General features: G+C 39.9%; 1 protein-coding gene across 8 annotated transcripts in view; it reads right to left on the reverse strand.

Annotated features, from left to right (window-relative positions):
* MTA3 (metastasis associated 1 family member 3) overlaps positions 1-26,776 on the reverse strand; it is a 176,568-nt gene that overhangs the window by 54,475 nt on the left and 95,317 nt on the right. For all 8 annotated transcript variants that reach the window (XR_009209970.1, XM_032178785.2, XM_032178783.2 and 5 more), the window contains exons 9-11: positions 20,084-20,272; positions 6,755-6,829; positions 4,767-4,825 (exon numbers count right to left, since the gene is read on the reverse strand). Coding sequence is in view for 7 of the 8 variants with exons in the window: in XM_032178785.2 (XP_032034676.1) it covers positions 4,767-4,825; positions 6,755-6,829; positions 20,084-20,272 (323 nt within the window). In the remaining variant the exon portion in view is untranslated. The remainder of the gene's footprint in view (positions 1-4,766; positions 4,826-6,754; positions 6,830-20,083; positions 20,273-26,776) is intronic.

Genomic DNA, 26,776 nt, shown 5'->3' on the forward strand with positions numbered 1-26,776 from the left:
TTTAACCACTGTGTGCACTGAGATCTCTATTCTATAAAATAGGACTATTATTTACACTTCTAACCTGTGTCAGCAATGTATGTTAAAGACAAATTGGTTTTTATTTTTATTTATTTATTTTTTTTTTTGAGACAAAGTCTCGCTCTTGTCACCGAGGCTGGAGTGCAATGGCACGATCTTGGCTCACTGCAACCTCCACCTCCCAGGTTCAAGCGATTCTCCTGCCTCAGCCTCCTGAGGAGCTGGGATTACAGGTGCCTGCCACCACGCCCGCCTAATTTTTACATTTTTAGTAGAGATGGGGTTTCATCATGTTGGCCAGGCTGGTCTCAAACTCCTGGCCTCAGGTGATCTGCCCGCCTCAGCCTCCCAAAGTGCTGGGATTACAAGCGTGAGCCACCATGCCCAGCCTATTTATTTTTTTTGAGATGGAGTTTCACTCTTTCGCCCAGGCTGGAGTGCAGTGGTGCAATCTCCGCTCACTGCAACCTCCACCCCCAGCAGGTTCAAGCGATTCTCCTGCCTCAGCCTCCCAAGTAGCTGGGATTACAGGCTCCTGCCACCATACCCAGCTAATTTTTGTATTTTTAGTAGAGACAGGGTTTCAGCATGTTGGCCAGGCTTGTCTCAAATTCCTGACCTCAGGTGATCCACCCACCTCGGCCTCCCAAAGTGCTGGGATTACAGGCATAAGTCACTGTGCCCGGCCAACAAATTGGTTTCTAAAAGACATTTTTCTTTTTTTTGAGAGAGGGTCTCACTCTGTCACCCAGGCTGGTATGTAGTGGTGTGATCACCACTCACTGCAGTCTTGACCTCCTGGGCTCAGGTGATACTCCCACCTTAGCCTCCCAAGTAGCTGGGACTGCAGGTGTGTGCCACCATGCCTGGCTCTTTTTTTTTTGGTAGATACAGGGACTCTATGTTACCCAGGCTGGTCTTGAATTCCTGAGCTCAAGGATCATTCCACCTCAACTTCTCAACAGGTGTGAGCCACCATGCCTGGCCTTCAATTTTTTTTTTTTTTTTTTTTTTTTTTTGAGAGCAGGGTCACCCAGGCTGGAGTGCAGTGGCATGACCATGGCTCATTGCAGCCTCAACCTCTCAGGCTCAGGTGATCCTCCCACCTCAGCCTCCCAAGTAGCTGGGACTACAGTCACACACCACCATGCCTGGTTATAAAATAGTTATAAAAATGTATTATTTATTATCTACTTAATTTTTTTAGAGACAGGGTCTCACTCTGTTGCCCAGACTAGAGTGCGGTGGCATGATCACAACTCACTGCAGCATCAAACCCCCAGGCTCAAGCAATCCTCCTACCTCAGCCTCCCAAGTAACTGGGCCTACAGGCATTTGCCTCCATGTCTGGATAATTTTTAAATTTTTTTGTAGAGGCAAGGTCTATTTTGTGCAGACTGATCTCAAACTCGTGGCTTCAAGCAGTCTTCCTGCCTCAGCCTCTCGAGGTGCTGGGATTATAAGCATGAGCCACTGCACCTGGCCCTAAAACATATTTTAAATCAGATAGAAGGTGTTTCTCTTCTTACAGTTTTCAGCTGAAACTATACTAAGTGAAAAGTGGTGATTTAGAATGACTAGCATTTTCAATAATATACAATATTCCTTTTTTAAAAAATCTACTACATATAGATAGAACTGTTTCCCCTTGGGGTCAAATGACTGGCCAGAGGTCTACCAGAAATATGAAAATTTCTGATATTTAACCCAGGGCTAAATATGTGTGTTGAAAAAGAGCTAATACAAATGTACAGTTGAGCTGCCTTAAAAAAGAATGAGAGCAAAGTTCATCGCTCAACTGAATCTAGAACGTTATTTGATTGAATACATCACTTGTCTTAATGATAATAATCACAAAAGGGAAACAAGTGTGCCAAGACTGCACATAGACATGTGAATCACATAAAATATGTTCCGCCAAACCAGGTACCTATAGATTAATTCCCAGGGTACAAATGATTGATGTCATTGTGACAATCTGTGACTGTAAGCAAACATTTTTAATGTTTTAAAAGATACATTATATGAAATTGCCCTTCCTTTTATCTAATGCTCAAACCTTCCCACACTCCCCTCATCTGTGCTCCAGATTCCAGCCCTCCTGCCCTCTAGAGAACATTGTACACTCCCTCTCTCATCTGCTTATACCTCCTTGGTTCATATGCAGCAGTGCTCACCATGCCAATAAGATCACCAATGATCTCCATGTTATTAAATTCCTTGGCTATTTCCCACCAGCATCCAACACTGTTAAATCTCTCTCCCCCTCCCTGAAACATACTCCTCTCTTAGCTTCTGTGATACCATACTCACCTAGCTATCCTTTTTTAGCTATCATATTCTATCTGATCTATAAATACTGGATTTATTCAAGGCTAAGTCAAGGCCCTTTTCTTATTGCTCTCCCTCAGAAATCTTATCTATGGCTTCAAATATAATTATTGTATGCTGATGAAGCTCAAATATGTATCTCTAGTCCAGACCTTCCCACACTGAGTTTAAGACCAATACATCTAGTATTTGGTGACAGCATATTGAACAACTCTTTTCTGATAAACTCAAAATGACCTAACCTGATTCTCTGCCACAGTTGCTGAGCTTAACAAATAGCATGACAACCCACTTCACTGTGCCAGAAACCTAGGATTCACACTTGACACCCCCGCCTGCCATAAAAGTCAGTCACTTCCAAATATCACACCATTTCCAGACTACTACGCTAGGTCAAGCTAGTGTTATCTTTCCTCTCCAAGAACTTCATAACTGGTCCCCTGCATCTACTCTTAGTCCTCTTTCTCAAACCATTTCCCAAAATATAGCAGGTGATCTTAAAGTGCTAATCTGACCATGACTCTTCATTGTTTAAAATCAACTTCCACAGTTCATGAGAACTCCTGGGTTGTAACATAGGGAGACACTGTCTCTATAAAAAATAAATTAGTCGGGTGTGGTGGTGCGCGCCTATAGTCCCAGCTACTTGGGAGGCTGAGGTGGGAGGATCACTTGAGCCTGGGAGGTTGAGGCTGCAGTGAGCCATGATTGCACCACTGCACTTAAACCAAGGTGACAGAGCAAGACCCCATCTCACAAAACAAAAACAAAAATCAAGCAAAATTTTATTCACAAAACAAGCAGTAGGTCAGATTGGCTTGCGACTATAGTTTGTTGATCCCTGACTTAGATTACATTGACTCCAAAGTCAACGTAAAGCCAAATGGAAACAATTATCTGGGTTACTTGGTCAAAACTAGTTAAATGTATTATTTCATGGTGGCAGTACTTTGAAGTGTAAGAAAGTTGGTATGCTTGCTTTTGAAAATCTAAGACACATGAGTTGCAACAGTATTTTATTTGAGGAGTGGCTCTTTTATAAATTCATCACACAAAACATATAATTTAGAAGGAATTAGAAACCACTTTGCAGATGGGCTATTACAGTTCTTAATAAAAATTACAGACTCTAAAAATTACATGTTCTTAAAATTAAACCAGAGTTATCTGTCTTGTGGTAAAAGATCAATATGAAAGTTCACAACTCATTGTCTATGAGGCCTCCTATATGTATATAAAAACATGTATTGGCCGGGCGCGGTGGCTCACGCTTGTAATCCCAGCACTTTGGGAGGCCGAGGCAGGCGGATCACGAGGTCAGGAGATCGAGACCATGGTGAAACCCCGTCTCTACTAAAAAAAATACAAAAAAAATTAGCCGGGCGTGGTGGCGGGCGCCTGTAGTCCCAGCTACTCGGAGAGGCTGAGGCAAGAGAATGGCGTGAACCCGGGAGGCGGAGCTTGCAGTGAGCCGAGATTGCGCCACTGCACTCCAGCCTGGGTGACAGAGCAAGACTCCGTCTCAAAAAAAAAACAAACAAACATGTATTATACAAAATATCAAAATTCTGGAAACAAAAGGCTAGTTATTAAACAACTATAAATAGGTTGAAGAGGGAGAAAAGGCTTGCAGCAGCACATAGAACTGTGCAATAAATTTCATTTTAATCCTAAAAGAATCTAGGATAGAACAATATACACGTGGTGCTTAATAAACCAATTCTTCCTGAACAAATGAATAAGCAAACTCTGAAAATCTCAACAAAAGGATATAGTAACATATTTCTTTTAAATTTTTTGCAGAAACGAGGTCCCCCAAAGTGCTGGGATTATAGGCGTGAGCTACCATGCTAAGCCTCATTTAAAACAAAGCAAATGGAAAAAAAAAATTGGCATTCATTTTGAGATGACAATGATTTCTGAATTCAAAGGATAATAATGATAGAACACTAGACAAACAAAATAATCAAAACCTCTCCATTATTTGTCACACATTTACCAAATATGGTTCTAATTGCCATTAGAACCAAAAAACAATATAAAATCCTCAACCAAATAAACAACAAACCTCCAAAGATCAGTATGCATTACCCAAACAAAATCTATAGTTTGAAAAGCTGTTGGCTTTCTGAAACACATTTGCTTCAAATAATACAGCATTTCATAGGTTTTCTGACACTTTCCCTGCAGCTTTGATTTGATAAAATATAGTACATAGTACATTTCTTCCTCTGGTCTGAGGTTTCTCTTACTGGCTCCTTTTTATTGTAGTGGTATAATAGTAAGTCTCATGCTTTGTAGAAGAAGAAAGATACACAAAAGTTCAAATTTTGCTGAAACTGAACAAAATGACATATTCTGCAATGATAAAATTAAGACCATAACAAATATTTTAAAAGATTTCAATTACTTACTAAGTTGGGATATATACTTGTTTCAGTTTACTCTCAGCTTCTGCTGCTTTTAGACGTTTCTAATTCAAAAGATGAATAAAATATTTTACATGCAATGCCTAATTATTACTACTGTTCATTGTCTTAAAACTTCACAAGAAAATAGTATTAAAGTGTAATTCAAAAATTACAATTTTAAGATAAGCTTTTCTTTCATATGCATCTTAAACTGCAATAATGTCTAAGAAGTCACTAGATTCTGTGGTACAGAACTTTAAGTATTAATACCATTTTAGGCATAGGTTTAAAAAAATAAAGCAATGAGCAACTTCGTTTTCCATTCCTCTATGAGTGAATAAACAGGACCTTTAAAAAGTAACCATTTTTACTTTTCAAATTTAGTTTCTACTTTATTACTTATTTGCCTTTCTAGAAGAAAACACACACTCTCTCTCTCTCTCTCTCTGCTTTTAGAAAAATATTCAGAGATTATTTGTTTCCAAAATCCAGGCAAGAGGAGTGACTGTGGCTACTCTAAGTAGAACTAAGTAAGCATTTATTCTCAAATGTTGGGAGATATGCATTAAACTTTAAACCTCAGCTGAATTCACATAATATTCTGCTGGAACCAATTAGGAGCCATATGTAGGGAAACGAATGGGAAGGAGATTATATAATCAAATCCAGACACTGACCAACATGATAATGCAGGCAAATAGAGAAGTAAAATAACATATGGTTGATGTCCAAAAATAAGACAAACCAGAATATAAGGCTATCTTCTATTTTCCCAATGAGGAGAAAACAGAAATACTTAGGGGGACAACTTGAAACTTTTAGAACAGGGTTGAAGTTTTTGGAAAGAATATTATCTACTTTTCAACCATCCTTGATACCATCATCTCCATCTTTAGAGACTTTTTTTTAATAACGTAGGTTTCCAGACTACATGGTCTTGATCTATACCTAAGTTGTTTATAATAAACACTTTTTGAATTATATTAATATTGACACTGGAAATTTTTCAACAAGCCATGAGTATCTGTTCACTATTTGTGACCTCAGCAATTCACCACGGTACTTTTTGTTTTCAATTTTTATTTATTTTTAGAGACAGGGTCTTGTTATGTTGCCCAGGCTGGACATGAACTCCTGGGCTGAGCAATCCTCCTGCCTCAGCCTCCCAAAATGCTGGGAATATAGGTGCACACCACCACACCCAGCTCACTATGATATTTTAAAAAGTGATTCATAAAATGTTTTTTATAGCATCTAATACTTGCCACTGTATAACCTACATATATAGGAAAAATAATGTCTGTGTTAAATATATTTGCCTCTTTATCAGTTCTAATATGTGTCTATACAAATATAACACAAGTATTGACTGATGTCATTTCGGGAAAATGTACCTTTCCCCAGAGGTAATATTATTCAAAAAATAAGTAATTGAGAGTTACCTGAATTTAGGATATTTGAGAAGGACTCAAAAATCAAATTTAAGAAAAAGCTTATGTACAGTACCAAAACACCATACTAGTAAGACTACTACATTTAAGGTCAAGGATTTCGGGGGTATAGCCACACAAATGTCATGTAAAGAGGTTTCAGAAGATCTTTAAAAACATATCAAATTATATGGCTGATGACATTGGTCTAAATTCTCAATTCTTCATAAAAATAACTTGTTCAAGAGGTCTGTGTTAGCATCACATCTTTGATCATTGCCATGAACTACAAAGAGATGAAGTACCAGTCAAATGCAAGGAAAACAATGCCTCTCTAGTGGTATCTCTCCAAAACATTTATCATAATTCATGTGAAGTCAATGAAATATTAAGATTAAAATCTTAAATAATATCCTAAAGATATGAAATCATGTAGTTTAAAGTAGTCTGGAAAAAGTAAGGTAAACAAATTTAAAATTAGTACATCGCTAAAAAATATTAAAATATAAACAGAAAGTTCACTTTAACGCAACCATATTGGTAGCAATATGAAAAAATTACCTGTTGCACATATCTGTCAGTAGTTTTCCACATGTAATAATATTCAATGATGCTAGTCAATGATTTCCAAGGAAGCTGAAAAAAAATCAACATATCATCTATATTAACATATAATAAAACGACATGAAAATAAGCTACTATAGAAAGCGCTTTCCTTAAAAACCACTTTTTTTTTTTTTTTTTTTTTTGATAGACTGTCACTTTGTTGCCCAGGCTAAAGTGAAGTGGCATGATGTCAGCTCACAGCAACCTCCACTTCCTGGGTTCAGGCAATTCTTCTGCCTAGCCTCCCAAGCAGCTGGGATGAGAAGCACATGCCACCATGCCCAGATAATTTTTTGTATTTTTAGTAGAGACAAGGTTTCACCATGTTGGTCAGGCTGGTCTCGAACTCCTAACCTCAGGTGATCTGCCTGCCTCGGCCTCCCAAAGTGCTGAGATTACAGGTGCGAGCCATCACAACTGGCCCTTAAAAACCACTTCTTAATCCAGTCTGCAGCAAAACAACATGGCACATGGATACATATGTAACAAACCTGCACATTGTGCACATGTACCCTAAAACCTAAAGTATAATAATAAAAAATAAATAAATAAATAAATAAACCACTTCAAGGAAATATCCATAAGAAGATTCATTCTAGAATATTTGAGAAATTTAAAGTTAATCCTTAGCAAACGGTACCCCAAACAAGTCATATTCAGTATGGAATGTGAATACAACACATTCCGTTTCTCGTTCCGTTTATAAATTTTACTAAAAATTATAAACATCATAACTGATAACATTTCTTTCTCTTTTTATTGAAGAGACAGGGTCACCCAGGCTGCAGTGCAGAGGTATGATCATAGCTCACTGCAGTCTCAACCTCCCAGGCTCTAGTGATCCTCCTGCCTCAGCCTCCTCAGCTGGGACTATAGGTGTGACACCATGGCCGGCTAATTTTTTTTTTATTTTTTGTAGAGTTGGGGTCTCCCTATGTTGCCCAGGCTGGTCTTCAACAATTAGGTTCAAGCAATCCTTCCGCTTCAGCCTCCCAAAGTCCTAGAATCACAGATGAGCCACCATGACCAGCCCTGATAACATTTTATGACTTACTTGGCAAAGTTCTCAAGCTACAGGTGGGGCTGCAGCATTATTTTAGAAATGGCATTTAAACAGCTTTAGCCTGAGTTATTTCAGCTTCCAAAGATGGCAGCTATGACTGTGTGTCATTTGGTCTCTGCAAATCCTTGAAAGAAGCATTGAGGAGGACAGGAGAGACAGTCTAGTCTTGAATCGCTGATGCCACCCCTCTCCCATCCCCTGGCAGAGGCCTTGCAGTGCCAGAGTCTGTGCATATGGGAGAAGAACATCACAGTGACTAGGGGACTTTACATTGAAGTTAGTGCTGCCCTGTGATAGCAGAGAATAAATCCATGCTGGGGTCAGCCAGTACCTGCGCAGGGAGGGAGAATCTGTATCGGACCTAGCCAGAGAGTAATCACCTATCCCATTGGTTGGAACTTGAGTTTCTCGACAAGCCTCGTGACCACGGGCTGAAGTGCTCTGAGGATCCAGGTAAACTTGGAAGACAGTCTAAGTACACAAGGATTTCAACTCCTAAACAACTCCTAGTGCTGGGCTGGACTCAGAGCCAGAGGACTTCAGGTGGCATGTGACCTAGGGAGACACCCAGGGTGGCTAAAGGAGTGATTGCACCACCCCTCCCCCAAACCTAGGCAGTACAGCTCAGGGGCAAAAATGTCTCCTTCCTTCTGCTTAAGGGATGGAAAGTGAAGACTAAAGAGGACTTTGTCTTGCATCTTGGATACCTGCTCAGCCACAGCAGGATAGGGCACCAGGCAGAGTCGTGAGGCCCCCATTCCAGGCCCTAGCTCCTATACACATTTCTAGACACCATCTGGACAAAACGGAACCTGCTGCCTTAAAGAAAGGACCCAGTCCCTGCAAGATTCATCAGCTGCTGACTAAAGAGCCCATGGGCCCCGAGTAACCAGCAGCAATGCCTGGGTAGTACACCATGGACCTTGGGCTCTGAGATGTGCTGACTACAGGTGTGACCCAGCACATTCCGAAGCACATTCCCAGCTATAGGTGGCTATGGTGAAAGGCTTCTTCTGTTTAAGAAGATGGAAAAGTAAAGGGATGGTGTTGTTTTGCACCTTCGTTACTGCTCAGCCACAGTGGGGTAGAGGAATAAGCAGGCTTTTGGGGTCCCCAGGTTCAGGCCTCAGCTCCTGAACAGCATTTCTGGACCTGCCTTGAGCCAGAGGGGAGCCCAGTGCCCTGAAGGGTGATCCCAGGCCAGGCAGCATTCCCCACCAGCTGACTGAAATGAAGAGCCTGTGGGCTTTAAGTGTACACTGGAGGTGGCCTGGCAGAACTAGCTTCACCCCCAATAGTGGCTGGGTGTTGGTGTCCACAGGGAGGCCCCTCTGCCTGTGGAAAGGGGAAGGAAAAGCAGGAAGGACTTTATATTGTGGTTTGAGTCTCAGCTTAGTCACAGCAGAACAGAACATCAGGCAAATTTCTAAGGTTTTTGACTCCAATCCCTGGTTCTCAGACAGCATGTCTGGACTCACCGGGGCCTGGAGGAACTCACTACCCTGAAAGGAAGGACAAAAACCTGTCTCACTTTGCCACCTGCTGACTGTGGAGCCCTAGGGCCTTGAGTGAGCATAGGTGGTAGCAAGTGAGCAGTCACGGCAGGCACGACCCAGCACAGCCCCAGTGGTGGTAGCCACAAGAGTGCTTGCATCACCACACCCCAGTTCCAGGTAGCTCAAGGGAGGGGGGAAGAGAAGGGGGAGGGCGGGGGGGAGGGGGAGAGGGAGAGACACTCTGTTTCTTTGAGAGAAAGGGAAAAGAACAAGAGTCTGTCTGGTAATCCAGAGAATTCTGGATCTAATCTGAGACTACCAAGGGAGTACTTTGAGTCTGCAAAAACCACAGTGATATTGGACTTGAGGTCCAAGTCCTTTAGAAAGCCTTTTCAAGAAGGACGGACACAAACAAGCCCAGACTGTGAAGACTACAATAAATACCTAACTCTTCAACGCCCAGACACTAACGAACATCCAGGAAAACATGACCTCACCAAACAAAGTAAGTAAGTCAGGAGGGACCAATAGCTGGATAAACAGAGACATGTGACCTTTCAGACAGAGAATTCAAAATAGCTGGCTGGGCACAGTGGCTCATGCCTGTAATTCCAGCACTTTGGGAGGCCAAGGTGGGTGGATCATCTGAGGTCAGGAGTTCAAGACCAGTCTGGCCAACATGGTGAAACCCTGTACCTACTAAAAATACTAAAAAATTAGCCAGGCATAGTGATGCATGTCTGTAATTGCAGCTAGTTGGGAGGCTGAGGCACAAGAATTGCTTGAACCCCAGGAGGTGGAGGTTGCAGTGAGCCGAGATCACGCCATTGCACTCCAGCCTGAGTGACGGAACAAGACTCTCAAAAAACAAAAAAAACAAACAAACAAAAAAAGAATTCAAGATAGCTGTTTTGAGGAAACTCAAAGAAATTCAAGGTAACAGAGAGAAGGAATTCAGAATTCTGTCAGACAAATTTAACAGAGATTGTAATAAAAAGAATCAAGCAGAAATTCTAGAGTTGAAAATGCAATTAACATGCTGAAAAAATGCCATCAGAGTCACTTAATAGTGGAACTAATTAAACAGAAGAAAGAATTATTGAGCCTGAAGACAGGCTATTTGAAAATACCCAGTCAGAGGACAGAAAAAAGCAAAGAATAAAAACAATGAAGCCTGCCTACAGGATCTAGAAAACAGCCTTGAAAGAGCAAATCTAAGAGTTATTGGCCTTAAAGAAGAGGTAGAGAAAGAGGGGCAGGAAGATTATTCAAAGGGATAATAGCAGAGAACTTCCCAAACCTGGAGAAAAATATTAACATCAATATTCAATAAGATTATAACCAAAATCCCAAAGGTCAAAGATAAAGAAAGAACCTCAAAAGCAACAAGAGAGCAAAAACAAATAACTTGTAATGGAGCTCTAATACGTTTGGCAGCAGACTTCTCAATGGAAACCTTGCAGGCCAGGAGAGAGTAGCACAACATATTTAAAGTGCTGAAGGAAAAGACCTTTACCCAAGAATAGTATATCCAGTGAAAATATCCTTCAAAAGTGACGGAGAAATAAAGACTTCCTGACAAACAAAAGCTGAAGGATTTCATCAACACTAGACCTGTCCAATAAGAAGTGCTAAAGGGAGTTCTTTAATCAGAAAATAATAGATGTTGGTGAGCAAGAGGAAATCATCTGAAGGTACAAAACCTGCTGGTAATAGTAAGTACACAGAAAAACACATCGAGTATTATAACACTGTAATTGTGGTATGTAAACTACACTTGTCTTAAGCAGAAAGCCTAAATGATGAACCAATAAAAAAAAAAAAATAACTACAACTTTCCGAAACATAGTACAATAAGACATAGAATCAACAAAAAGTTAAAAAGGGGAATGAAGTTAAAATGTAGTTTTCTAATTATTAGGTTTTGGGGTGTGTGTGTGTGTGTGTGTGTGTGTAAGATGTTCCAAGAGGTGATTATTACATATGCATGCCTGTATCAAAGTATTTCATAGGCCGGGGTGTGGTGGCTCACGCCTATAATCCTAGCACTTTAGGAGGCCAAGGCAGGCAGATCACAAGGTCAGGAGATCGAGCCCATCCTGGCCAACATGGTGAAACCCTGTCTCTACTAAAAATACAAAAATTAGCTGGGGCTGGTGGCGTGCGCCTGTAATCTCAGCACTTTGGGAGGCCGAGGCAGGTGAATTGCTTGAGGCCAGGAGTTCAAGACCAGCCTGGCCAACATAGTGAAACCCCATCTCTACTAAAAATAAAAAAATTAGCTGGGCATGGTGGTGCGTGCCTGTAGTCCCAGCTACTTGGGAGGTTGAGGCAGGACAATCCTTGAACCTGGGAGGTGGAGGTTGCAGTGAGCAGAGATCGCGCCACTGCACTCTAGCTTGGGCAACAGAGTGAGACTTTGTCTCAATAAATAAATAAATAAAATAAAAATACAAAAATTAGCTAGGGCCGGTGGCATGTGCCTGTAGTCTCAGCTACTCGGGAGGCTGAGGCAGAAGAATCGCTTGAACCCGGCAGGCGGAGGCTGCAGTGAGCCGAGATTGTGCCACTGCACTCCAGCCTGGCGACAGAGAAAGACTCCGTCTCCAAAAAAAAAATTTTTAAATTTTATGTACCCCATAATTATATACACCTACTATGAACCCGCAAAAACTAAAAATAAAAATTAAAAAAAGAAAAAAATGTTTAAAAAGAAAATGGCTAAGAATTACTCAAAATTAACAGAAAACAAAAAAACAGCTCTAGGATGCTCAGAGAATTACAAATAGAATAATTACAAAGAAAAACACACTCAGTCACATTGTGGAAGTAAAAATGCTAAAAACCAAAAGTAGACAGAAAATTTTGAAGACAAAGAAAAAGAAACATCACATCATAGTAACTTCTCATCAGAAACTAGGTACATCAGATAGAGAGACAGTTTTACAGTACTGAAAAAGAAAAGGGAAAAAGTGAATTATATAAAAAATGAAGTATGTTTTAAGTAACAGCAGAGTTTTTCAAGCAAAGCTGAATTCATCGTTGTACTGCCATTAAGTGCTTATATTGGAAGAAAGGTTTCAAACAAATTATGCAAGCTTCAATCTTTTTGTTTGTTTGTTTGTTTGTTTGTTTAACTGAGATAGTGTAATGATATGCTGCCCAGGCTGGAGTGCAGTAGCTATTCACAGGCATGGTCATAGCATGCTGCAGCCTCAAAATCCCAGGCTCAAGTGATCCTCTCACTTCAGCTTCCCAAGCTCCCAAGTAGCTGGGACTACGGTGTGTTACCACATCTGTAGCCCTAAGCTTCAATCATAAGAAGATACTAGGAAAAAAAAAAAGCAATTAAATCCAAAGCAATGTAAAGGAAAGAAGTAATAAAGACATAAGCAGAAATCAATGAAACAGAAAATAGAGCAAAGTCAGTCAAACCAAAAGCTGGGTTTTGTTGTTTTTTTTTTTGCAAAGTTCAACAACACCGATAAACTCCTAGCCAGACTGATCAAGAAAAAAGAAAAAAAAAAAAAAAAGACACAAATTATCGGTATCAGGAACAAGAGAGTAGATGTACATACAGATCCATGCTACAGACCATAAAAGGATAACATGAGAATATTCTAAACTCCTATTATAAACATCTTTATAATAGTAAACTAGACAACTTAAAAGGGACAAATCATTTGGAAGACAAACTACCAAACTCACTCAATAAGAAAGAGGTAACAATAAAGGACCTGTATCTATTAAACAAAATGACTTCATAGTTTTAAAACCTTCCAAAAAGAGATGACTTCACTAGTGAACTTAACCAAACATTTAAGGAATAAGTCTACACAAGCAGTTCCAGAAAACAGAAAAAAGAATACTTCCCAACTCATTCTAAGTAGCCATCATTAGCCTGAAATAAAACCAAAAATATTAGAAGGAAATCAAAAGATCAGTATTAATCATTAACACAGATTCAAAACAACATGTTCCACACAATAAATGTATATTAAGTCTTAGTTTGTCAATTTAAAAAGATAAATTTCAAAAACACAGATGCAAACATCCTTAACAAAATATTGGGAAATCAAATTCAGCACTGTATTAAAACAAACCTTATGACCAAGTGGAATTGATAGCCAGGTACACTGGTTGTTTTCAACAATCATAAATTAATCAATACTATTCACCATATCAAAAGACAAAGAGATAAACATCCCATAATCACAATTGATGCATAAAACACATCTTACAAAATTCAACATCATTCATGATTTTTAAAAAAATTCTCAAAAAATAAGAATAGAGAGAAACTTGCTCATCATTAAAAGATACATATAAAAACAAAACAAATTACGCTGATCTCACATGTAATAGTTAAAAAAATGAAGGAATTTCCCCTAAGAACAGGAACAAGGAAAGGATGTTGCTCTTATCACTTCTTTTGAACACTATATTGGAAATACTAGCCAATGCAATAAGGCAAAAATAAATAAATAAATAAAAATTAAAGGCATACAGATGGGAAATAAAAACAAAAACTGCCCTTTATGTGCAGACAACATGACTGTCATGTAGAAAGTCCCAAAGAATCTACCAAAAAAATCGACTATAACTACTGCAAGAGATTCACAAGGCTGCAGAGTACAAAGTGGATATATAAAAGCTGCAGATTAGGAGAGAATGTTACAAAAAAAAAAAACAAAAAACAATTGAATGCAAAATACATAACAAACTCTCAAAATCAACAAACAAAAAAAGCCCACTTTAAAAATAAGCAGAAGATTTTGAAAAACATTTCACATCAAGGACATATGATGGGCAATGAAACACATGAAAAGATGCTTATCATTAGTCTTTAGGGAAAATGCAAATTAAAACCGAAATGAAATGCTACCACAAACCTATCATAATGGCTTTTTTTTAAAATGACAATAATGTGTCAGGTGCAGTGGCTCACGCCTATAATCCCAGCAACTTGGGAGGTCAAGGCAAGAGGATCATTTGAGCCCAGGAGTTGGAGACCAGCCTGGGCAGCATGGTGAGACCTCATCTATACAAAAAATAATAATTAAAAGAAAGTTAGCTAGACATGGTGGCACAACATGCCTGTAGTCCCAGTTATGTGCAAGGCTGAGGCCAGGAGGATCACCTGGGCCCAGGAGTTTGAGGCTGCAGTGAGCTATGATCATGCCACACCTGTTTTAGTGGTCCTGTTTCTCTAACTGAATCCTGACTGATAAGCAAACTGTTTTCCCAAGTGGCTGTATCAACTTGCATTCAAACTAGCAAAATATGACGGCACGAGCTGGAGCCTACAAGGATGGGAAAAACCCTTGTCAGTAGCGACTGCCTTTGACCCTGATGGTATGCATGTTCTGCAGAAACTAAGGCTTTCTTCATGGTGCTAAACACACAAACACACACCTTGCCCTGGAGTCAAAGATGAAGAAGGGGGATCTAGGGAAAGTAGAGTAACTGCAGTCCCAACATTGCCTCATGCCAACAAACTGGGCCAGCAGATAAATGAGAACACATATGAGCTACAAAAATGGCTGGTGCTTCATTTCTGCTCTCCAAATCCTGCACTAGAATTTCTCATGGCCCACCCTAAAGGGCAACATACCGGGAAGGGAATTCTGGAAAACGTGGTTCAGTCTGGCTACACTGATATGTTACAAAGCTAACAAAGGTAGTTTCTTATAAAGTTAAACATACCGTTATCAGGTAAGACCCAGCAACCCCATGGCTCGTATTTCCCAAGAGAAACAAAAACTTACGTTCACTAAAACCAGCATGCAAAATGTTTACAGCAACTTTATATATAATCATCAAAAATCAGAAACAATTCAAATTCCCTTCAACAGGTGAATGAATAAACTGATTGTGGTACATTCACACAATGGAATAGTACTACTAGGCAATGAAAATGAACTACTGATATATACAGCAACACTGATGAATACCAGATGCATTATGTTGAGTAAAAGAAACCAAAATTAAAAAGTTACATACTACTAAATGCTTCTCCTTACACAGTGTTCAGGAAAAGGCAAAACTATAGGGATGGAGCATAAATCAGTGGTTGCCAGGATTAGGGTTAGGGTATTGTTGACTATGAAAGGGGAGACTTGATGGGAGAGGTGATGGAACTGTATTGTGTCTTGATTGTGATGATGAGTTTTGTTTGTTTGTGGAGACAGAGTCTCATTCTATCACCCAAGCTGGAGTGCAGTGGCGCGATCTCAGCTCACTGCAACCTCTGCCTCCTGGGTTCAAGCAATTCTTGTGCCTCAGCCTCCTGAGTAGCTGGGATTATAAGCATGTGCCACCAGGCCCAGCTAATTTTTGTATTTTTTTTGTAGAGATGGGGTTTCGCCATATTGGCCAGCCTGGTCTCAAACTCCTGGCCTCAAGTGATCTGCCCACCTCAGCCTCCCTAAGTGCTTGGATTACAGGTGTGAGCCACAATGCCCAGCCCTTTTTTTTTTTTTTTTTTTGAGATGAAGTCTTGCTCCATCACCCAGGCTGGAGCACAGTGGCGTGATCTCAGCTCACTGCAATCTTCAGTTCCTGGGTTCCAGTGATTCTCCTGCCTCAGTCTATCGAGTAGCTGGCATTACAGGCCTGCACTACCATGCCCAGCTAATTGTTTTGTATTTTTAGTAGAGACGGGGTTTCACCATGTTGGCCAGGCTAGTATCGAACTCATGACCTCAAGTGATCTGCCCGTCTCGGCCTCCCAAAGTGTTGGGATTCCAGGCATAAGCCACCATGCCCAGACTGTTCTTTTTTTTTTTTTTTTTTTTTTAAGAGGCAGAGTCTACTATGTTGCCCAGGCTGGTCTTGAACTCCTGGGCTCAAGTGATCCTCCTGCCTCGGACTCCCAAAGTGCTGAGATTTCAGGTGTGACCCACCACACCCAGCCTGTGGTGATAGTTATGGGAGTATGCATTTATAAAAACTCACAGAACTTTAACTGTAAAAAACTGTAAAGGAGTGAATTTTACTGTGTATAAATTTTGAAATAAATTAAGCTTTGGAATAAAGCTATCACTAACCACTAAATATAAAAATATCTATACCCAAATATGTGCCTTCTACACAATTTGTTCTTAAATGTACAAACACACAATGATATATTCATTCACTTGGGAAAACTAAGCCACTGGAAGCAGAAAATAATCAATGATCACTTTTGGGTAGTGGGATGAAACCACTTTAAAAAACTCACCATTAATGACACAGTTGCTCAGTGCTTAGGTAAAGGTCTAGTATTTAAGCAGAGGAGGCCCAGGGGACTTTTTGTTGCATATACTACCTGACAGTTTCTAAAAGGACACTTCTTAAAACTTCATGTCATAAGGAATACATTGCCCCAACAACATCATGTACCTGTGATGGCATTATAGGAAATAACATTATTTGCATTTTATTTTCTACCAGGTTTATACATTACTTTTATAAGTATGGAGGGAAAGAGGGGATGATAATTTAAAAAAAAAACAACTACCACAAAAAACACAAAACCCTTTGAGCAGTTAACACTCTGACATTCTATCCTGTTTATTTTAATGGTTTAACACAAGTAGCCAATTCCAGTCTCCAAAATACAACAAATCTAATATGGACTGGCTCTTCAAGATTAGCCCTTCAACAACCACGACCTAAGGGGCAGTCAGCAGGGTTAAAATCCACATTTCCCAGACTCTCTTGCATCTAAGATTCTGGGTATAATTTAGGTTGCACCATAGATGCACTGGCAAGAGAGATGGATTTGGTACTAAAGGCACCCTACTGGTGGGGTTCAAGGGAGAGACAGCACGTTGGAGCCACAGGTAGAGTGGTAGCTTCCTACTTCAGGAGTTAGTTTCTAATCACAGCAGGGATGGCAGTATCCTTAGCTGGCCCATTCTGAAGTGTGACTTTCAAAGTCACAATCTTGGAGGCCCAATCTGATGTCTATTTGTTCATCTTCCCTAGTACTTAATGTTTCAATAAGCTTTCTATTCAAACAAGATAGGGTAAAACAAAAGAAAAACTAACACATACCATGCTACAAATATGTAATTTTGTTAGACCATAAAGGCAACAAAAAAATCATCTAACAGTATTATTACTGTTATACTCATTTTCATAGTTAATTTTATCTGATACCGATGCCAGCCTCTATGTCCAAGTATATTGCACTAATCTACAGTTCACAGAGTTATCTTCTAGTCCTGTGTTAAGTGCCTAGGAGTGCTGTTAAGTTTCACACCTCAGTATTTACCTTGCTATCTGCTCTTTTCTCTCTTTACCTATTAGAGACCCAGCTAAAATGCCACTTAACTCCATCAAGCCCCTCCCACTTTGGCACAATGAATCCTTTTTAATATCCCTATACACTTGTTCATGTACTGACAGAAGTAATTAATTATATTTTACTTGGGTGTATATTTCAATCTCTTGATTTTAACTATGAACTAATTCCTTGAAGTAAGGACCACATTCAATTTTTGTTGCATGCCTAGTGCCTTTTTGCAAGCCTGGCATGTTACAGGTACTCAGTAAATACCACTAGAACATAGAATGAGGTATTACATTCGGTGCAGGGAAAAGTATTTTCACTTTAGTGTTTCTCAACTCCTACTCCTTTATCAGATCTGCAGGTTTTATTTATCTTTTTTGAATTTTCATTGAGCCTCACAGTGTAGATTTGATTCGTTAGGTTTTATTCTTTGCAATTTCTATGTAGTTGTAGCTCTATTATTTTAATAACTGTTATATTAATAACATTGTTGTATTATGTTATTCTGACCATCTGAAGCTAAATACCAATGCATTTTAAATTTTCAGCTGCGCATCCTACAAATTTAAATCATGGCATGTAACAATTTAAGTATGAGTGAAGTTTTGCCAGAAGAACAACTTATCAGTGACACTAACAGTTTTAATTACTATGTCTGGGATTTAATTTATCAACCCATATTGGTAAGTAATAACTTTGTGTCAAACAATTCAGTAAAGATGCAGCAACATAAAAGGCAGGCTACTGGCTCACATCAAATATGTAATGGTCTATAAAGATTCTATTTTCATAATTTAAAATAAAGGATGACTTCATAGAAAGCTATTTATGAAAATCTCAAATGGAAATTTCATCATTTCAAAGGAACTGTAAGTTTAACTAAAGACAGGAAGTCCATAAACACAAAGACAAAACAAAGTACATACTATAGTAGACAAGATGACTTGGTATTTACCCCATCGCATGGGGTAAGTGAGGTGATAAATGTGTTAATTGTGGTAATCATTTCACAATGTATATGTATATCAAATCATCATATTGTATACCTTGAAAATATGTATTTTCTACTTGTCAATTATACCTCAGTAAAGCTGAGGAAAAAAAAATATTGAATAATTAAAAAATATATATAGGATACTCAGGGGTCCCCAACCCCCAGGTCACGGACTGGTTAGGAACTGGGCTGCACAGCAGGAGGTAAGTGGACAAGCGAGCGAAGCTTTGTCTGTATTTACAGCCACTCCCCATTACTCCCAGTGCCCCCGAGCTCTGCCCCGTCAGATCAGCAGCGGCATTAGATTCTCACAGGAGCATGAACCCTATTGTGAACTGTGCATGCGAGGGATCTAGATAGCATATTTCTGATGAGAATCTAATGCCTGATGATCTGTCACTGTCTCCCATCACCCCCAGATGGGACGGTCTAGTTGCAGAAAAACAAGCTCAGAGGTCTCACTGATTCTCCATTATGGTGAGTTGTATAATTATTATATATGACAATGCAATCATAATAGAAATGAAGTGCACGATAAACGTAATGCACCTGAATCATCCTGAAACCTCCTTCCACCCCCCAGTCCATGGAAAAACTGTCTTCCACAAAACTGGTCCTTGTTGACAAAAAGGTTGGGGACCACTCCTCTATATCATTAAGAAGAATCAAAGATCAAAAGCCCATAAAACAAATTCTCCTACTGTGCTTGGCAGAGGTCATTTCATTAAGGGCCCAGATCAAATTCAGGCTCAACAATCAGTAAGACAGCTAGAAAAATACAGAAAGCTTAAAGCAGAGCAACTAGTCTAAAAGCAGAGATCAGATTGTTTAATGCGAATGGTGAGAAGAGCTGACCAGATATTAACTTGGAACTCAGAGAGAGGTAAATAGGATAAATTAATGTTGCCAAGGTTTACACCAAGAACACAGGACTTCCTGATAGTGTGGGGTTTTTTTTGTTTTGTTTTGTTTTTGAGACCAAGTCTTGCTCTGTTGCCCAGCCTGCAGTGTAGTGGTGCCATCTCGGCTCACTGAAACCTCCACCTCCGGGTTCAAGAGATTCTCCTTTCTCAGCCTCTTGAGTAGCTCGGGCTCCAGGCACGCACCACCACGCCCAGCGAATTTTTAATATTTTCAGTAGAGATGGGGTTTCACCATATTGACCAGGCTGGTCTCGAACTCCTGACCGTGATCCACCCACCTCGGCCTCCCAAAGTCCTGGGATTACAGACGTGAGCCACCGTACCCGGACAGATAGTGTGGGTCTTACTACAACTACTCCTCCAAACAATTATCAGTTTCTCCCTTTACAAGACTAGCCTTCATTTTACTTTGAGCAGATAAAAATTATTAACTCACAAACTTGCTAAATGAATACTGTAAGGTTTACCAGATTTCTAAAACAGAATATTCCCATCTCAACATTTTATTTTACTCATAATTTTCTACTTACAAAATCTTGCCGTATGTCATTGAAGTCTTTGCCATACTTTTCCAGTGCCTCTTCAAATAAGCTAGCTTCAGAGGCTGACCATTCCTCCATTTCATCTCTGCATAAAACAGGTCCTCCGAGTGGTACTAACACACTAATGGCACTGCTCAAATCATAGCTGTGTCTATACAATGTATCCATAGCGTGAAACTAAAGAAAAGAAACAAAATGAACAGAAAATATCAACCAGAAATGCAAACATGCTACATTATGTAAGAATAGAAACACTAAAATATATGATGTACTTAATTAACAATATACTTATTTATTTTTTAACAAAATTTTAAACAGATTACTAAATAATTATTTAAGATATCATTTATTGCTTTAGAAAATGCTGACTTGTACCCTTATTTGGGGGGAGGGGAGCACAGAGTCTCCCTCTATTCCCAGGCTAGAGTGCAGCAGCAGCCTCGACCTTCTGGGCTCAAGCAATCCTCCTGCCTCAGCCTCCTGAGTAACTAGGACCACAGGCATATGCCACTATGCCTGGCTAGTTTTTTTATTTTATGTAGAGACGGGGGTCTCGCTATGTTGCCCAAGCTGGTCTTGAACTACTGGGCACAAGTGATCCTCCCAGTATAGCCTCCCAAAGTGGTAGGATTAGGTCTCTTTTATTTTTATTTTTTATTTACCTTTTTTTTTTTTTTTTGGAGATAGGCTCTTGCTCTGTCACCCATGCTGGAGTGCAGTGGCATGGTCATAGCTCACTGTAACCTTGAAAGTCTAGCCAGGCCACACATGGTGGCTCATGCCTGTAATCCCAGCACTTTGAGAAGCCAAGGTGGGAGGATCACTTGAGCCCAGGAGTTTTAAGACCAGTGTGGGCAACATAGTGAGACCCTGTCCCTACAAAAATAAAAAATTAGCCGGACCTGGCTGTGCATGCCTATAGTCCCAACTACTTGGGAGGCTGGGGTGGGAGGAATGCTTGAGCCCAGGAGGTTGAGGCTGCAGTGAGCTGTGACTGTGCCACTGCCTTCCAGCCTGGATAACAGAGTGAGAGCCTATCTCAAAAGATAAAAATTAAAATAATAAAAATATCAAAGTCACTTCAGCTCCTGTGCAAGATATACAGCACAGCCATTCCTGACCAGGGAAAAACATACAGATTATGTATCAGAGAGTGAAAAAAAAATCTTCTCAGGTTGGGTTAAGGAATCATGTACTAAGATAGAAAACAATGGAGCAGAGTATGATGTTTAAGACAAAATTATAAACATGCTGCACAGAAAAAGCAAAACAAAACAAAATTACATATTTATCTTAATATGATAACTTGGTTGAGATTGTAGAAGACAAAGAATAGATGGCCAGGCTTGCTTGGAACAGCAGGGCCACTGTGGGTTTCTTATATATTTCAAGGGAAAGTGATTTGAAGCACAATTTGAAAGGAGAAAAGATAGATTAGAACACACAATCACCATAACGTTGAACTCCTGGGCTCGAGGTTACTTTTGCAAAAGTAACTTAGGTCTAGCTTACTTAAAAAGCATTTTCTGGCCAGACACAGTGGCTCACACCTATAATCACACTTTGGAAGGCCACGGTGGGCAGAACGCTGGTGCCCAGGGCTTCAAGACCAGCCTGGGCAACACAGTGAAACCCCATCTCTACAAAAAACAGGCATGATGGCATACTGCCTGTAATCCCAGCTACTCAGGAGTCTGAGATGAGAAAATCACTTGAGCCCAGCCAGGTCGAGGCTGCAGTGAGCTGAGATCGTGCCACTGAACCCCAGCCTGGGCAACAGAGTGATGCCCTATTTTTTTTAAAAAAGAAGGCATTTTCCTCCAATCAGAACAATGAATAACTAGGTTCCAAAACTTCAAGTTTTGAAAAACCTTTGATTTTCCTACTTGAAAGAGAGTCATTCATAGCATGTACATACATGTGTAACAGGAAAACTGAAAAACAGCACAATCAGCTCTGCCTATGCCGCAGATTAGCACATGGGTGCTGCAAAGTGATCTAATTCTTACCCAAGTGAGAACTAGTTCTGTTTTTCTCCCCACCTCTCAACCCCACCCAGAGTTTCTAACACATAAACTTCAAGTCTTACACCTTTCACACAAAGTATCTCCTGCTACTTTTCAAAAATTTCACAAATGGGGATAGCTTCACTTCTACGTAACAATAGAACTCTTAAAAATTTAGCTTTTGGCATAAGTCGTGCATCTCCAAGCCCGCCACCAGTCAAGGTCTCAGTGCCAGCTATGCCACTGCAGCTGTCACTATGGCCCATTAGAACACTGCTAACTCCAAGATCAAGCAGTTCTGGAGGTGCTTGGGGCTCTGGGGTGCTGAACGAAGGTGCTGGTAGCCTTAGAAAAGAACCAGAGAAACCTAATACTGCTTTGGTTTTTTAAAGCATCACTTAGGAGTTGCTACCCCAGAAAATCCAGAAATAGAACTGCTTCCCCTAGAATTGACAGAAATGAAAGATAAATATGAACGACCTCAGGTGAAGTGTGCCAGATAGGATTCTTCTCAGTTGAAAAGACACTAAAAAATGGTTTTGTGTAACTTGAATAGTTTGTATATTATATAATCTTTTCTAGATAGATGCTACAGAATTCTTTTAATCTGTTACATTCACCTATCACACTTTATTATAAACACACTTAGAATCATCTATAAATACTCAGTATAAATTGTTTTGAGTCTTAAAGCAGAAGAATCCAAAGTGGGGAAAAAAAAAAAAATACTAAACACAGCCATCTAATTCATTACCTTAAAAGATATTCTGTTTATTAGTCTGATGAGGAATTACAGTGCTGGTTGTATTTTTGCCAATGAAGTTTAGCATGGAGGTAACCTTGGTGTAGCTTAAAAAATGAGTACAGCCATTCTTTAAAATGAAGAGGGCACTGTTGTTTATATTTCCTGTAGGCAGCTGGAGAGATCTGTGTGACACAAGACGCTTCTGCATGGGTTCCCATGAATCTTCTGTTCTTGTTTATATAATGTGGAACAAATAACTCTTCTTTGCCACCACTGTGCCTTAGGTAACTGTGTGTGCCAGTCAGAAATCTGACACCACGTTTTCCTTCTAGGCTATCATGCCCTATCTGATCATCTTTCCTTGCTTCGCTCTGTGCTTTAGTGAAGCCTAGTTGCACATTGGCCTTTCTGTGCTGTTTTCAATTTGCTTAATGATAGCAGTTACCCCAATGGTAACTTACATAACTTTAAAGAGTATCACACTGTTCCCCGCCTTACTTAGTTGAGCACAGAACAAAGGCAATATAGAATCTGGGGTTCACACACAAGTTGGGATAAGAAGGGGAGTGAGCCATAATATCATGGAAAATTATACTTTCTAAGTATAATCGCAGTGATGTTTCTCTCAAAGTATTTTTCTAGCCTAGAATTCATTTTACCTTCATTATTCCTGTGAAGTAGGTAGGGCAAGTAAAAGGGGAAGTTGGGTGCTGGATTTTTAGGTCAAAGACTGATATTACTACAAGGTATTTGCTCACTGTAGAACCTGGGGCACCACATCAGTTAACTGCTCTGAGACTCACTTTCCTTGTTTGTTAAATGAGAAGACTACCCGTGCTGCCTACCTCACTGACTTGTGAGGGTCAAATGAGAATGTATGTGAAAGATCATTTCTTATTTGTATTTTTTAAAAATAGCTTTTAAGTGATCCCTCACTATCTGGTAGGAGACTGTAGGAGAGTTCAAATATCAACTAACATCTATTAAAGTGAAAACATTATTAGCAAAAGTATGCATTAATATGTATGTATATGTACATATACACACACACAGTGATGCATTAACTAAGATAATGATAAGGGTATAGATTATGAATTTGTTCACAGAGTAACGGCAGTATTTAGAACATGTAAACATGTTTAGGTACAGTAAATAACTGCTTTAACAAGGGCTGACATCTCACTTAAAATCAATCATTGGGGCCGGGCTCGGTGGCTCACACCTGTAATCCCAGCACTTTGGGAGGCCGATGCAGGCGGATCACTTGAGGTCAGGAGTTTGAGACCAGCCTGGCCAATATGGTGAAACTCTGTCTCTACAAAAATTAGCTGGGCATGGTGGCAGTCACCTGTAATCCCAGCTACTCAAGAGGCTGAGGCAGGAGAATCGCTTGAACCCAGGAAGTGGAAGTAGCAGTGAGCCAAGATCATGCCACTGCACTCCAGCCTGGGCGACAGAGTGAGACTCTGCCAAAAAAAAAAAAAAAATCACTGGATTTCACAAAACAGAAGTAGGGACTTCATGATCAATTTCCTAGTTATAATCATAACAAAGGCCACTGGCCATGTGTAGTCTTTTGTTGTATGTGTCACAACCATGGAACAATGACTTCCAACTTTCAAGTGAATTTTCTCTCACTCTTCTGCAGCAGAGGTTGAAAAAAAAAAACCAGAAGAATTGATCTTGGTTCTTCAGCTTTTGCTCTGCAAATTTCAGAATCAGGTAAATTCTGTAGCTAACCTCACTAGACAGACTGTATAGTTTAGCTGTAGTATGTACTTTTACACACTTCTACATCAACTCTGAAAATAATGTAGTAGACCCCCTTATTCATGATTTTACTTTCCAAGGTTTCAGTTACCCATAGCCAACTGCAGCCTGAAAATAGATGAATATAGTACAATAAGATATTTGTGTGTGTTAGAGAGACAGAGAGTGAGCACACTGTATTAGTCTGTTTTCACACTGCTGATCAAGACAAACCTGAGTCTGGGCAATTTACAAAAGAAAGAAGTTTATTGGACTTACAGTTCCACATGGCTGGGGAGGCCTCATAATCATGGTGGAAGGCAAGGAGGAGCACGTCACATCTTACGTAGATGGCAGCAGGCAAAAAGCAAGAGGTTGTGCAGGGAAACTCCCATTTTTAAAACCATCAGGACCAGGTGCGGTGGCTCACATCTGTAATCTCCGCACTTTAGGAGGCTGAGGCAGGCGGATTGCCTGAGCTCAGGAGTTTGAGACCACCCTGGACAACATGGCGAAACCCCATCTCTACTAAAATACAAAAAATCAGCCGGGCATGGTGGCACGTGCCTGTAATCCCAGCTACTCAGGAGGCTGAGGCAGGAGAATCACTTGAACCCAGGAGGCGGAAGCTGCAGTCAGTCAAGATTGTGCCACTGCACTCCAGCCTGGGTGACAGAGCAAGACTCCATCTTAAAAAATAAAAAATAAATCAGATCTCATGAGACTTATTCACTATCACGAGAACAGCACAGGAAAGACCTGCCCCCATGATTCAATTATCTCCCCCGGTGGTCCCTCCCACAACACGTGGGAATTATGGAGTTACAAGATGAGATTTGGGTGGGGACACAGAGCCAAACCATATCAAGCACAGTCACATATCTTTTATAATGGTATATTCTTATAATTGTTCTATGATTATTCTCGTTAATCTCTTACTGTGCCTAATTTATAAATTAAACCTTAGGTATAGCGTAGAGAAAAAAACAGTCTGGTTCAGTGCCATCCTTGGCTTTAGGCATCCACTGAGGGTGCTGAAATATATCTTCTCATGGAAAAGAAAGACTACTGTAATTATTGTTTCTTAATAACTAACCTCATGAAAATGAAAAGAAAGATCAATAGCATTTAGGGACCTTTTCAGTTAATAATCCCATAAACAATTATTTTTTAAACTTTCTGAATTTACAATAAATGAAAAAACTAAAAGATTAAAAGATATTCAAAAACGCTAAAATTCCTCAAAATAAAAATAATTTATCTTTTTCTTTTGAGACAGGGTCTCACTCTGTTGCCCAGGTTGGAGTGCAGTGGCATGATCTCAGCTCACTGCAACATCTGCCTCCTGGGCTCAGGTGATCCTCCCACCTCGGCCTTCCAAGTAGCTGGGACTACAGGTGCATGCCACAATGCCCAGCTAATTTTTGTATTTTCAGGAAAGACAGGGTTTTGCCATGTTGCCCGAGCTGGTCTCCAACTCCTGGGCTCAAGTGATCCGCCTGTCTTGGCCTCCCAAAGTGCTGGGATTACAAGCATGAGCCACTGCACCCAGCCAAAAGAAATTTTTATAATTAACAGGGGCTCTGAAACCAGTCACAGAATTAATTGCATTTTTCTCAGCTGATACTACAACAACCACTCAAATCATGAATGGATTTTCAGTTTTATGTTCACGTTAAATGAATGAAATTGCTTTTCTTATGGGTACTTTTTTAAATGATGATGGGCTGTTACCTAAAAGGCTTCAAAGAACCAAAGTAGTATCTTAGCCTTCATCAAGTGATTATAACAAAAAAAGATTATATTCATTGTTTCAAAGGTTCTACTCTCTCGTGTTTAGTTCGTGTTCCTGAACACTGAAGAAACCATTTGCTTTCAGAGGAGGAGCTCCTGTACTGTCTCAAATCAAATGAGAAAGAATACATTGGAATTACTGCTGACCAGGAGATAGAAACTTCCAAAGTGCACATTTATACCACAGACCAAAGGAGAGTACAGTAAAGGTCAGAATGTGTAGAAAGTAAACACTCATCAGGTGTGTACACTGTGGAGTTACTAGAAAATAATTCCTTTGAAACTGATCAACTTCATAAAGGAAACCAGAGAATCATATTATGTGCCAGAAGTACATATAAACCCCATCTTTCTGATACACACAGAAGTTTCTTTTGAATGGACTTT

The sequence above is a fragment of the Hylobates moloch genome, unplaced genomic scaffold, assembly GCF_009828535.3.
Source record: "Hylobates moloch isolate HMO894 unplaced genomic scaffold, HMol_V3 SCAFFOLD_15, whole genome shotgun sequence".
Classification (NCBI taxonomy): domain Eukaryota; kingdom Metazoa; phylum Chordata; class Mammalia; order Primates; family Hylobatidae; genus Hylobates; species Hylobates moloch.